The sequence below is a fragment of the Stegostoma tigrinum genome, chromosome 9, assembly GCF_030684315.1.
Source record: "Stegostoma tigrinum isolate sSteTig4 chromosome 9, sSteTig4.hap1, whole genome shotgun sequence".
In the NCBI taxonomy this organism is placed as follows: domain Eukaryota; kingdom Metazoa; phylum Chordata; class Chondrichthyes; order Orectolobiformes; family Stegostomatidae; genus Stegostoma; species Stegostoma tigrinum.
This window is the reverse complement of record NC_081362.1, coordinates 98,334,411-98,347,179: the sequence shown is the minus strand read 5'-3', so window position 1 is coordinate 98,347,179 and position 12,769 is coordinate 98,334,411. Positions and strand designations below refer to the sequence as shown.

General features: G+C 47.6%; 1 protein-coding gene across 1 annotated transcript in view; it reads right to left on the bottom strand.

Moving 5' to 3' along the window:
• The window catches only part of LOC125455213 (fibrinogen-like protein 1), a 62,648-nt gene that overhangs the window by 30,962 nt on the left and 18,917 nt on the right, over nt 1-12,769 (bottom strand). The window contains exon 4 of the mRNA XM_059648864.1: nt 10,334-10,553. Coding sequence (XP_059504847.1) covers nt 10,334-10,553 — 220 coding nt within the window. The remainder of the gene's footprint in view (nt 1-10,333; nt 10,554-12,769) is intronic.

The window sequence follows — 12,769 nt, the reverse complement described above, 5'->3', positions numbered from 1 at the left end:
TGTGTAACAGTCAGTGTGTGATGGTTGGCGTGGTATGGTCATTGTGAGACAGTCAGTGTCACAGCCAGTCTGTGATTGTCAGTGAGTTATCGTCAGTGTGTGACAGTCAGTGTATGATGGTCAATGTGTTTCAGTCACTGTTTGATGGTTGGTGTGGTATGGTCAGTGTCCGATGGTTGTTGTGCTATGGTCAGTGTGTTACAGTCTGTTTGTTACAGTCAGTGTGTGATGGTTGGTGTGGTATGGTCAGTGTTTGATGGTCTGTGTGTTACAGTCAGTGTGTGATGCTTGTTGTGGTATGGTCAGTGTGTGATTGCCTGTGAGTTAGGGTCAGTGTGTGATGGCCTGTGTATTACAGTCAGTGTGTAACGGTTCGTGTGTGACGGTCTGTGTGTTACAGTCAGTGTGTGATGGTCGCTGTGGTATGGTCAGTGTGTGATGGCCTGTGTATTACAGTCAGTGTGTTACAGTCTGTGTGTAACAGTCAGTACGTGATGGTCGGTGTGGTATGGTCAGTGTGTGACGGTCTGTGTGTTACAGTCCGTGTGTGATCGTTGGTGTGGTATGGCCTGTGTATGATGGTCTGTGTGTAACAGTCAGTGTGTGATGGTTAGTGTGGTATGGTCAGTGTGTGACGGCCTGTGTGTTACAGTCACTGTGTGATGGTTGGTGTGGTATGATCAGTGTGTGACGGTCGGTGTGGTATGGTCAGTATGAGACAGTCAGTGTGTCACAGCCAGTGTGTGATGGTCCGCGTGTTACAGTCAGTGTGCGATTGTCAGTGAGTTACGGTCAGTGTGTGATGGTTGGTGTGGTATGGTCAGTGTGTGATAGTCTGTGTGTAACAGTCAGTGTGTGATGGTTAGTGTGGTATGGTCAGTGTGTGACGGGACGGCCTGTGTGTTACAGTCACTGTGTGATGGTTGGTGTGGTATGGTCAGTGTATGACGGTCGGTGTGGTATGGTCAGTATGAGACAGTCAGTGTGTCACAGCCAGTGTGTGATGGTCCATGTGTTACAGTCAGTGTGCGATTGTCAGCGAGTTACGGTCAGTGTGTGATGGTCGGTGTGGTATGGTCAGTGTGTGACAGCCTGTGTGTTACAGTCAGTGTGTGATGGTCGGTGTGGTATTGTCAGTGTATGACTGACTGTTAGTTACAGTCAGTGTGTGATGGTCGGTGTGGTATTGTCAGTGTATGACTGTCTGTGTGTTACAGTCAGCGTGTGATGCTCGGTGTGGTATGGTCAGTGTGTGATGGGTGTGTGTTACAGACAGTGTGTGATGCTTGGTGTGGTATGGTCAGTGTGTGATGGTCTGTGTGTTACAGTAAGTGTGTGATTTTTGGTGTGCTACGGGCAATGTATGACGGTCAGTGTGTTATGTCTGAGTGTTACAGTCAGTGTGTGACGATCGGTGTGGTATGGTCAGTGTGAGACAGTCAGTGTGTCACAGCCAGTGTGTGATTGTCAGTGAGTTATGGTCTGTGTGTTACAGTCAGTGTATGATGGTTGGTGTGGTATGGTCAGTGTGTGATGGTCGCTGTGGTATGGTCAGTGAGTGACGGCCTGTGTATTACGGTCAGTGTGTGATGGTCCGCATATTACAGTCAGTGTGTTCCAGTCTGTGTGTAACAGTCAGTGTGTGATGGTTGGTGTGGTATGGTCAGTGTATGATTGCTTGTGAATTAGGGGCAGTGTATAATGGTCTGTGTGTAACAGTCTGTGTGTGATGGTTGGCGTGGTATGGTCAGTGTATGATGGTCAGTGTGTTACAGTCAGTGTATGATGGTTGGCGTGGTATGGTCAGTGTATGATGGTCGGTGTGGTATGGTCAGCATGAGACAGTCAGTGTGTCACAGCCAGTGTGTGATGGTCCATGTGTTACAGTCAGTGTGCGATTGTCAGCGAGTTACGGTCAGTGTGTGATGGTCGGTGTGGTATGGTCAGTGTGTGATTGCCTGTGAATTAGGGTCAGTGTATAATGGTCTGTGTGTGATGGTCGGTGTGGTATGGTCAGTGTACGATGGTCTGTGTGTTACAGTCAGTGTGTGATGGTCGGTGTGGTATTGTCAGTGTATGACTGACTGTTAGTTACAGTCAGTGTGTGATGGTCGGTGTGGTATTGTCAGTGTATGACTGTCTGTGTGTTACAGTCAGCGTGTGATGCTCGGTGTGGTATGGTCAGTGTGTGATGGATGTGTGTTACAGACAGTGTGTGATGCTTGGTGTGGTATGGTCAGTGTGTGATGGTCTGTGTGTTACAGTAAGTGTGTGATTTTTGGTGTGCTACGGGCAATGTATGACGGTCAGTGTGTTATGTCTGAGTGTGATGGTCAGTGTGTGACTGTCTGTGTGTTACAGTCAGTGTGTGACGATCGGTGTGGTATGGTCAGTGTGAGACAGTCAGTGTGTCACTGCCAGTGTGTGATTGTCAGTGAGTTATGGTCTGTGTGTTACAGTCAGTGTGTGATGGTTGGTGTGGTATGGTCAGTGTGTGATGGTCGCTGTGGTATGGTCAGTGTGTGACGGCCTGTGTATTACGGTCAGTGTGTGATGGTCCGCATATTACAGTCAGTGTGTTACAGTCTGTGTGTAACAGTCAGTGTGTGATGGTTGGTGTGGTATGGTCAGTGTATGACGGTCTGTGTGTTACAGTCAGTGTGTGATGGCTGGTGTGGTATGGTCAGTGTATGATTGCCTGTGAATTAGGGGCAGTGTATAATGGTCTGTGTGTAACAGTCTGTGTGTGATGGTTGGCGTGGTATGGTCAGTGTATGATGGTCAGTGTGTTACAGTCAGTGTATGATGGTTGGCGTGGTATGGTCAGTGTATGATGGTCGGTGTGGTATGGTCAGTATGAGACAGTCAGTGTGTCACAGCCAGTGTGCGATGGTCCATGTGTTACAGTCAGTGTGCGATTGTCAGCGAGTTACGGTCAGTGTGTGATGGTCGGTGTGGTATGGTCAGTGTGTGACAGCCTGTGTGTTACAGCCAGTGTGTGATGGTCGGTGTGGTATGGTCAGTGTGTGATTGCCTGTGAATTAGGGTCAGTGTATAATGGTCTGTGTGTGATGGTCGGTGTGGTATGGTCAGTGTACGATGGTCTGTGTGTTACAGTCAGTGTGTGATGGTCGGTGTGGTATTGTCAGTGTATGACTGTCTGTTTGTTACAGTCAGTGTGTGATGGTCGGTGTGGTATTGGCAGTGTATGACTGTCTGTGTGTTACAGTCAGCGTGTGATGCTCGGTGTGGTATGGTCAGTGTGTGATGGATGTGTGTTACAGTCACTGTGTGATGGTTGGTGTGGTATGGTCAGTGTGTGACGGCCTGTGTGTTACAGTCACTGTGTGATGGTTGGTGTGGTATGGTCAGTGTGTGACGGTCGGTGTGGTATGGTCAGTATGAGACAGTCAGTTTGTCACAGCCAGTGTGTGATGGTCCGCGTGTTACAGTCAGTGTGCGATTGTCAGTGAGTTACGGTCAGTGTGTGATGGCTGGTGTGGTATGGTCAGTGTGTGATAGTCTGTGTGTAACAGTCAGTGTGTGATGGTTAGTGTGGTATGGTCAGTGTGTGACGGGACGGCCTGTGTGTTACAGTCACTGTGTGATGGTTGGTGTGGTATGGTCAGTGTATGACGGTCGGTGTGGTATGGTCAGTATGAGACAGTCAGTGTGTCACAGCCAGTGTGTGATGGTCCATGTGTTACAGTCAGTGTGCGATTGTCAGTGAGTTACGGTCAGTGTGTGATGGTCGGTGTGGTATGGTCAGTGTGTGACAGCCTGTGTGTTACAGTCAGTGTGTGATGGTCGGTGTGGTATTGTCAGTGTATGACTGACTGTTAGTTACAGTCAGTGTGTGATGGTCGGTGTGGTATTGTCAGTGTATGACTGTCTGTGTGTTACAGTCAGCGTGTGATGCTCGGTGTGGTATGGTCAGTGTGTGATGGATGTGTGTTACAGACAGTGTGTGATGCTTGGTGTGGTATGGTCAGTGTGTGATGGTCTGTGTGTTACAGTAAGTGTGTGATTTTTGGTGTGCTACGGGCAATGTATGACGGTCAGTGTGTTATGTCTGAGTGTGATGGTCAGTGTGTGACTGTCTGTGTGTTACAGTCAGTGTGTGACGATCGGTGTGGTATGGTCAGTGTGAGACAGTCAGTGTGTCACAGCCAGTGTGTGATTGTCAGTGAGTTATGGTCTGTGTGTTACAGTCAGTGTGTGATGGTTGGTGTGGTATGGTCAGTGTGTGATGGTCGCTGTGGTATGGTCAGTGTGTGACGGCCTGTGTATTACGGTCAGTGTGTGATGGTCCGCATATTACAGTCAGTGTGTTACAGTCTGTGTGTAACAGTCAGTGTGTGATGGTTGGTGTGGTATGGTCAGTGTATGACGGTCTGTGTGTTACAGTCAGTGTGTGATGGCTGGTGTGGTATGGTCAGTGTATGATTGCCTGTGAATTAGGGGCAGTGTATAATGGTCTGTGTGTAACAGTCTGTGTGTGATGGTTGGCGTGGTATGGTCAGTGTATGATGGTCGGTGTGGTATGGTCAGTATGAGACAGTCAGTGTGTCACAGCCAGTGTGCGATGGTCCATGTGTTACAGTCAGTGTGCGATTGTCAGCGAGTTACGGTCAGTGTGTGATGGTCGGTGTGGTATGGTCAGTGTGTGACAGCCTGTGTGTTACAGCCAGTGTGTGATGGTCGGTGTGGTATGGTCAGTGTGTGATTGCCTGTGAATTAGGGTCAGTGTATAATGGTCTGTGTGTGATGGTCGGTGTGGTATGGTCAGTGTACGATGGTCTGTGTGTTACAGTCAGTGTGTGATGGTCGGTGTGGTATTGTCAGTTTATGACTGTCTGTTTGTTACAGTCAGTGTGTGATGGTCGGTGTGGTATTGGCAGTGTATGACTGTCTGTGTGTTACAGTCAGCGTGTGATGCTCGGTGTGGTATGGTCAGTGTGTGATGGATGTGTGTTACAGACAGTGTGTGATGCTTGGTGTGGTATGGTCAGTGTGTGACGGCCTGTGTGTTACAGTCACTGTGTGATGGTTGGTGTGGTATGGTCAGTGTGTGACGGTCGGTGTGGTATGGTCAGTATGAGACAGTCAGTTTGTCACAGCCAGTGTGTGATGGTCCGCGTGTTACAGTCAGTGTGCGATTGTCAGTGAGTTACGGTCAGTGTGTGATGGCTGGTGTGGTATGGTCAGTGTGTGATAGTCTGTGTGTAACAGTCAGTGTGTGATGGTTAGTGTGGTATGGTCAGTGTGTGACGGGACGGCCTGTGTGTTACAGTCACTGTGTGATGGTTGGTGTGGTATGGTCAGTGTATGACGGTCGGTGTGGTATGGTCAGTATGAGACAGTCAGTGTGTCACAGCCAGTGTGTGATGGTCCATGTGTTACAGTCAGTGTGCGATTGTCAGCGAGTTACGGTCAGTGTGTGATGGTCGGTGTGGTATGGTCAGTGTGTGACAGCCTGTGTGTTACAGTCAGTTTGTGATGGTCGGTGTGGTATTGTCAGTGTATGACTGACTGTTAGTTACAGTCAGTGTGTGATGGTCGGTGTGGTATTGTCAGTGTATGACTGTCTGTGTGTTACAGTCAGCGTGTGATGCTCGGTGTGGTATGGTCAGTGTGTGATGGATGTGTGTTACAGACAGTGTGTGATGCTTGGTGTGGTATGGTCAGTGTGTGATGGTCTGTGTGTTACAGTAAGTGTGTGATTTTTGGTGTGCTACGGGCAATGTATGACGGTCAGTGTGTTATGTCTGAGTGTGATGGTCAGTGTGTGACTGTCTGTGTGTTACAGTCAGTGTGTGACGATCGGTGTGGTATGGTCAGTGTGAGACAGTCAGTGTGTCACAGCCAGTGTGTGATTGTCAGTGAGTTATGGTCTGTGTGTTACAGTCAGTGTGTGATGGTTGGTGTGGTATGGTCAGTGTGTGATGGTCGCTGTGGTATGGTCAGTGTGTGACGGCCTGTGTATTACGGTCAGTGTGTGATGGTCCGCATATTACAGTCAGTGTGTTACAGTCTGTGTGTAACAGTCAGTGTGTGATGGTTGGTGTGGTATGGTCAGTGTATGACGGTCTGTGTGTTACAGTCAGTGTGTGATGGCTGGTGTGGTATGGTCAGTGTATGATTGCCTGTGAATTAGGGGCAGTGTATAATGGTCTGTGTGTAACAGTCTGTGTGTGATGGTTGGCGTGGTATGGTCAGTGTATGATGGTCAGTGTGTTACAGTCAGTGTATGATGGATGGCGTGGTATGGTCAGTGTATGATGGTCGGTGTGGTATGGTCAGTATGAGACAGTCAGTGTGTCACAGCCAGTGTGCGATGGTCCATGTGTTACAGTCAGTGTGCGATTGTCAGCGAGTTACGGTCAGTGTGTGATGGTCGGTGTGGTATGGTCAGTGTGTGACAGCCTGTGTGTTACAGCCAGTGTGTGATGGTCGGTGTGGTATGGTCAGTGTGTGATTGCCTGTGAATTAGGGTCAGTGTATAATGGTCTGTGTGTGATGGTCGGTGTGGTATGGTCAGTGTACGATGGTCTGTGTGTTACAGTCAGTGTGTGATGGTCGGTGTGGTATTGTCAGTGTATGACTGTCTGTTTGTTACAGTCAGTGTGTGATGGTCGGTGTGGTATTGGCAGTGTATGACTGTCTGTGTGTTACAGTCAGCGTGTGATGCTCGGTGTGGTATGGTCAGTGTGTGATGGATGTGTGTTACAGACAGTGTGTGATGCTTGGTGTGGTATGGTCAGTGTGTGACGGCCTGTGTGTTACAGTCACTGTGTGATGGTTGGTGTGGTATGGTCAGTGTGTGACGGTCGGTGTGGTATGGTCAGTATGAGACAGTCAGTTTGTCACAGCCAGTGTGTGATGGTCCGCGTGTTACAGTCAGTGTGCGATTGTCAGTGAGTTACGGTCAGTGTGTGATGGCTGGTGTGGTATGGTCAGTGTGTGATAGTCTGTGTGTAACAGTCAGTGTGTGATGGTTAGTGTGGTATGGTCAGTGTGTGACGGGACGGCCTGTGTGTTACAGTCACTGTGTGATGGTTGGTGTGGTATGGTCAGTGTATGACGGTCGGTGTGGTATGGTCAGTATGAGACAGTCAGTGTGTCACAGCCAGTGTGTGATGGTCCATGTGTTACAGTCAGTGTGCGATTGTCAGCGAGTTACGGTCAGTGTGTGATGGTCGGTGTGGTATGGTCAGTGTGTGACAGCCTGTGTGTTACAGTCAGTGTGTGATGGTCGGTGTGGTATTGTCAGTGTATGACTGACTGTTAGTTACAGTCAGTGTGTGATGGTCGGTGTGGTATTGTCAGTGTATGACTGTCTGTGTGTTACAGTCAGCGTGTGATGCTCGGTGTGGTATGGTCAGTGTGTGATGGATGTGTGTTACAGACAGTGTGTGATGCTTGGTGTGGTATGGTCAGTGTGTGATGGTCTGTGTGTTACAGTAAGTGTGTGATTTTTGGTGTGCTACGGGCAATGTATGACGGTCAGTGTGTTATGTCTGAGTGTGATGGTCAGTGTGTGACTGTCTGTGTGTTACAGTCAGTGTGTGACGATCGGTGTGGTATGGTCAGTGTGAGACAGTCAGTGTGTCACAGCCAGTGTGTGATTGTCAGTGAGTTATGGTCTGTGTGTTACAGTCAGTGTATGATGGTTGGTGTGGTATGGTCAGTGTGTGATGGTCGCTGTGGTATGGTCAGTGAGTGACGGCCTGTGTATTACGTTCAGTGTGTGATGGTCCGCATATTACAGTCAGTGTGTTACAGTCTGTGTGTAACAGTCAGTGTGTGATGGTTGGTGTGGTATGGTCAGTGTATGATTGCCTGTGAATTAGGGGCAGTGTATAATGGTCTGTGTGTAACAGTCTGTGTGTGATGGTTGGCGTGGTATGGTCAGTGTATGATGGTCAGTGTGTTACAGTCAGTGTATGATGGTTGGCGTGGTATGGTCAGTGTATGATGGTCGGTGTGGTATGGTCAGCATGAGACAGTCAGTGTGTCACAGCCAGTGTGTGATGGTCCATGTGTTACAGTCAGTGTGCGATTGTCAGCGAGTTACGGTCAGTGTGTGATGGTCGGTGTGGTATGGTCAGTGTGTGATTGCCTGTGAATTAGGGTCAGTGTATAATGGTCTGTGTGTGATGGTCGGTGTGGTATGGTCAGTGTACGATGGTCTGTGTGTTACAGTCAGTGTGTGATGGTCGGTGTGGTATTGTCAGTGTATGACTGACTGTTAGTTACAGTCAGTGTGTGATGGTCGGTGTGGTATTGTCAGTGTATGACTGTCTGTGTGTTACAGTCAGCGTGTGATGCTCGGTGTGGTATGGTCAGTGTGTGATGGATGTGTGTTACAGACAGTGTGTGATGCTTGGTGTGGTATGGTCAGTGTGTGATGGTCTGTGTGTTACAGTAAGTGTGTGATTTTTGGTGTGCTACGGGCAATGTATGACGGTCAGTGTGTTATGTCTGAGTGTGATGGTCAGTGTGTGACTGTCTGTGTGTTACAGTCAGTGTGTGACGATCGGTGTGGTATGGTCAGTGTGAGACAGTCAGTGTGTCACAGCCAGTGTGTGATTGTCAGTGAGTTATGGTCTGTGTGTTACAGTCAGTGTGTGATGGTTGGTGTGGTATGGTCAGTGTGTGATGGTCGCTGTGGTATGGTCAGTGTGTGACGGCCTGTGTATTACGGTCAGTGTGTGATGGTCCGCATATTACAGTCAGTGTGTTACAGTCTGTGTGTAACAGTCAGTGTGTGATGGTTGGTGTGGTATGGTCAGTGTATGACGGTCTGTGTGTTACAGTCAGTGTGTGATGGCTGGTGTGGTATGGTCAGTGTATGATTGCCTGTGAATTAGGGGCAGTGTATAATGGTCTGTGTGTAACAGTCTGTGTGTGATGGTTGGCGTGGTATGGTCAGTGTATGATGGTCAGTGTGTTACAGTCAGTGTATGATGGTTGGCGTGGTATGGTCAGTGTATGATGGTCGGTGTGGTATGGTCAGTATGAGACAGTCAGTGTGTCACAGCCAGCGTGCGATGGTCCATGTGTTACAGTCAGTGTGCGATTGTCAGCGAGTTACGGTCAGTGTGTGATGGTCGGTGTGGTATGGTCAGTGTGTGACAGCCTGTGTGTTACAGCCAGTGTGTGATGGTCGGTGTGGTATGGTCAGTGTGTGATTGCCTGTGAATTAGGGTCAGTGTATAATGGTCTGTGTGTGATGGTCGGTGTGGTATGGTCAGTGTACGATGGTCTGTGTGTTACAGTCAGTGTGTGATGGTCGGTGTGGTATTGTCAGTCTATGACTGTCTGTTTGTTGCAGTCAGTGTGTGATGGTCGGTGTGGTATTGTCAGTGTATGACTGTCTGTGTGTTACAGTCAGTGTGTGATGCTCGGTGTGGTATGGTCAGTGTGTGATGGATGTGTGTTACAGACAGTGTGTGATGCTTGGTGTGGTATGGTCAGTGTGTGATGGTCTGTGTGTTACAGTAAGTGTGTGATTTTTGGTGTGCTACGGGCAATGTCTGACGGTCAGTGTGTTATGTCTGAGTGTGATGGTCAGTGTGTGACTGTCTGTGTGTTACAGTCAGTGTGTGACGATCGGTGTGGTATGGTCAGTGTGAGACAGTCAGTGTGTCACAGCCAGTGTGTGATTGTCAGTGAGTTATGGTCTGTGTGTTACAGTCAGTGTGTGATGGTTGGTGTGGTATGGTCAGTGTGTGATGGTCGGTGTGGTATGATCAGTGTGATGGTCTGTGTGTAACAGTCAGTGTGTGATTGTCGGTGTGGTATGGTCAGTGTGTGATGGCCTGTGTATTACTGTCAGTGTGTTAAAGTCTGTGTGTAACAGTCAGTGCGTGATGGTTGGTGTGGTATGGTCAGTGTATGATGGTCTGTGTGTTACTGTCAGTGTGTGATGGTCATTGTGTGACAGTCGGTGTGTCACAGCCAGTGTGTGATTGTCAGTAAGTTATTGTCAGTGTGTTACAGTGAGTGTGTGATGGTCAATGTGTTTCAGTCACTGTTTGACTGTTGGTGTGGTATGGTCAGTGTGTGACTGTCAGTGTGTCACGGTCAGTATGTGACGGTCAATATGTTCCGGTCTTCATGTTATTGTTCAGTGTGTGATGGTCGACATGTTATGGTCAGATATTCTGCTGACATTCGCAGTCTAGTCTGCTCCATGGGAATGTGTTTTAGCAATAGGTACCAGGGGTTCTTTCCTTATGGGAGCCAGTTGATTAGTTTGGGAGGGATCTGTGCCCTAACGGGGGGATGTGTCAGTTGGAGAAAAGACGGGATAATTTGAAGGACCTACCTGAAAGTTTGTGGTGTTCGCACAGGTGGTGGTGTTGGAGCGAACAATTGCTTTTGCTGTGAGCCTGGTCCAGCCGCACCAACAGGTTGTGAACCTGTGTCTGCAAGTCATAGATGAGTGAGGCATGAATATGCAATAAGGTACTGGTCTCACTGGATCGCTGTTTCATGTGCTGTACCTCAGTCTCCAACTTCATATCCTTTTGACCCTTCTCCTGGAGCTGGGAAAGATCACAAAAATGCATCAGGTAAATCTGGAATAGGTGACTCACACAGGTCTCCAGGCAATGACCCCTTCACATCAATCGTGTAGATATATTGGAGCATCATATCCCAAAGATACTGTTACACAGAAAATAGAAACATTGAAAATAGGAGCAAAAGGAGGGCATTCAGCCTACCAAACATGTCTTGCCATTCAATTTGATCACGCCTGAAACTCTAACTCAATGCCATACTATCTCCCCATATCCCTTAACACCTTTACAAACTGGAAATCCAGATATTGTGACCCTTTGTTCTAGACCCTTTGGCCAGGGGAAACATCTCCTCTGCGGCTAGTCTGTCAAAGTGCTACATGCTACAACTCTGATGTACAGACAATGAAGGATGGCCAAACAGTTTTCATTCCTGGGATAGGCCGTTCACCAGTATCCACCATAAATCTAACAGAACACACCACAGTTACCTCGAATACAATTCCTCACATCCTGCTTCTGGTAAGGACTCCATTTCATTCTCCCAGTTTCTTAGTCTCTGTTGCATCTATTCTGATGATGTCACCTTCCTCAGAAATGCTGCCAACATGACCTCCTTTTACCTCAACTAAAGACCCTCTCCCAACCCACCATGATTGACAGGACCCTCAGGCACGTCCAATTAATTCCCATTCTTCTATTTCCCCTCCATTCTTCCCCAACAGTAAAACCTTCTTAATCTCCACATTCAAATGATCATATTCTGCCATTCCTGCCACCTCTAGCAGGATGCCACCACCAAACACATCTTCCCCTCTCCTCCACTGTCAGCATTAGATAGGTAATGTTCCCTCTGTGATTCTTCCATCACTCACTACACTTCCTCACTGCCCCTTAGCACCTTCTAATGCAATCACAGAAGGTGTAGCACTTGGCCATGCATCTCCCTCCTCCTCACCATACAAAACCTGAACTTACCTTCTAGGTGAAACAGTACTTTACTTGAACTTGTTTCAATCTGGTCTACTGTGTTTGCAATGTTGCAGTCTTCCAACAAAATTATCCACAAGATGCACTGCAGAAATTCACCGCAGATCCTCAGACAGCCCATTTTCAAACTCACAACTAATTTCATCTAGAAGGACAAGGGCTGCAGATACACTGGAACACCACCAGTGGCAAGTTCCCCTCTAAATCACTTATCGTCCTGACTTGGAAATATATGGCTGTTTCCTCACTGTTGCTGGGTCAAAATCCTGGAATTCCCTCCCTAATGGCACCCTAATAGTGGGTCAACCCATAGCATATGGACTGCAGTAGTTCAAGAAGGCAGCTCACCATCACCTTCTCAAGGGCAACAAGGACCAAAGGAGGGGCAATAAATTGCTGGCTCAGTCAGCAAGACCCATATTCCACAAATGAATAAAAAAACTCTTTCTCTCTCCACAGATACTGCCATATCTGATGAGTAACTCTCGCGCTTCTTATTTTTATTTCAGATCTTTAGTATCTGCAATGCATTAGTTTTGTCAAAACACTGGTAATCTAGTTGTACAGAACTTGATTATGGCACAGAAATATATAAACTAGGAACAGAAGTAGGCCATTCAGCCCTTGATGTCTGGTTCGCCATTCATTATAATTATGACTGATCATCAAGTTCACAGTTTGTTACTGTTTTTCTCCCATATCCTTTGATCCATTTAGTCCCAAATGCTATAACCAACTCCTTCTTGAAATTACACAATGGTATCATAGACCAGTTTCTAAGGTTCTTGAGTAGATTTGTAGCTCGGGTTGTGGATGCTGTGGTTGGTACACTTGCTGAATTGGTTCGTTAGTTCGCAGATGTTTCATTATCCTGCTGGGTCACATCATCAGTGCAGCCTCCGATGAAGCGCTTTCTGTGGCACAGAATTCCACAGACTCACCACTCGTTGGGTGAAGTAATTCCACTTCATCTCTAACCTAGTTGGTTTGCCCGGTATCCTTAGACTGTGACCAATCACCCCCCGACCCTGGCCCGGTTCTTGACTTCCCTGTCATTGTGAACATCCTTCATGAATCTATTCTGTTCAAATTTTATAGGTTTTTATAGGTTGCTGAAAAAAAACTAATTTTGATGAAGTTTTTCATCTTGCACTCATCGGGACAATCCTCAAGAAAAGAAATTAAAGGAGAAAACCATCATGTATACTGTTAGAAGACAATGCTGATTGGTTGGAATATTGGCTCTGATT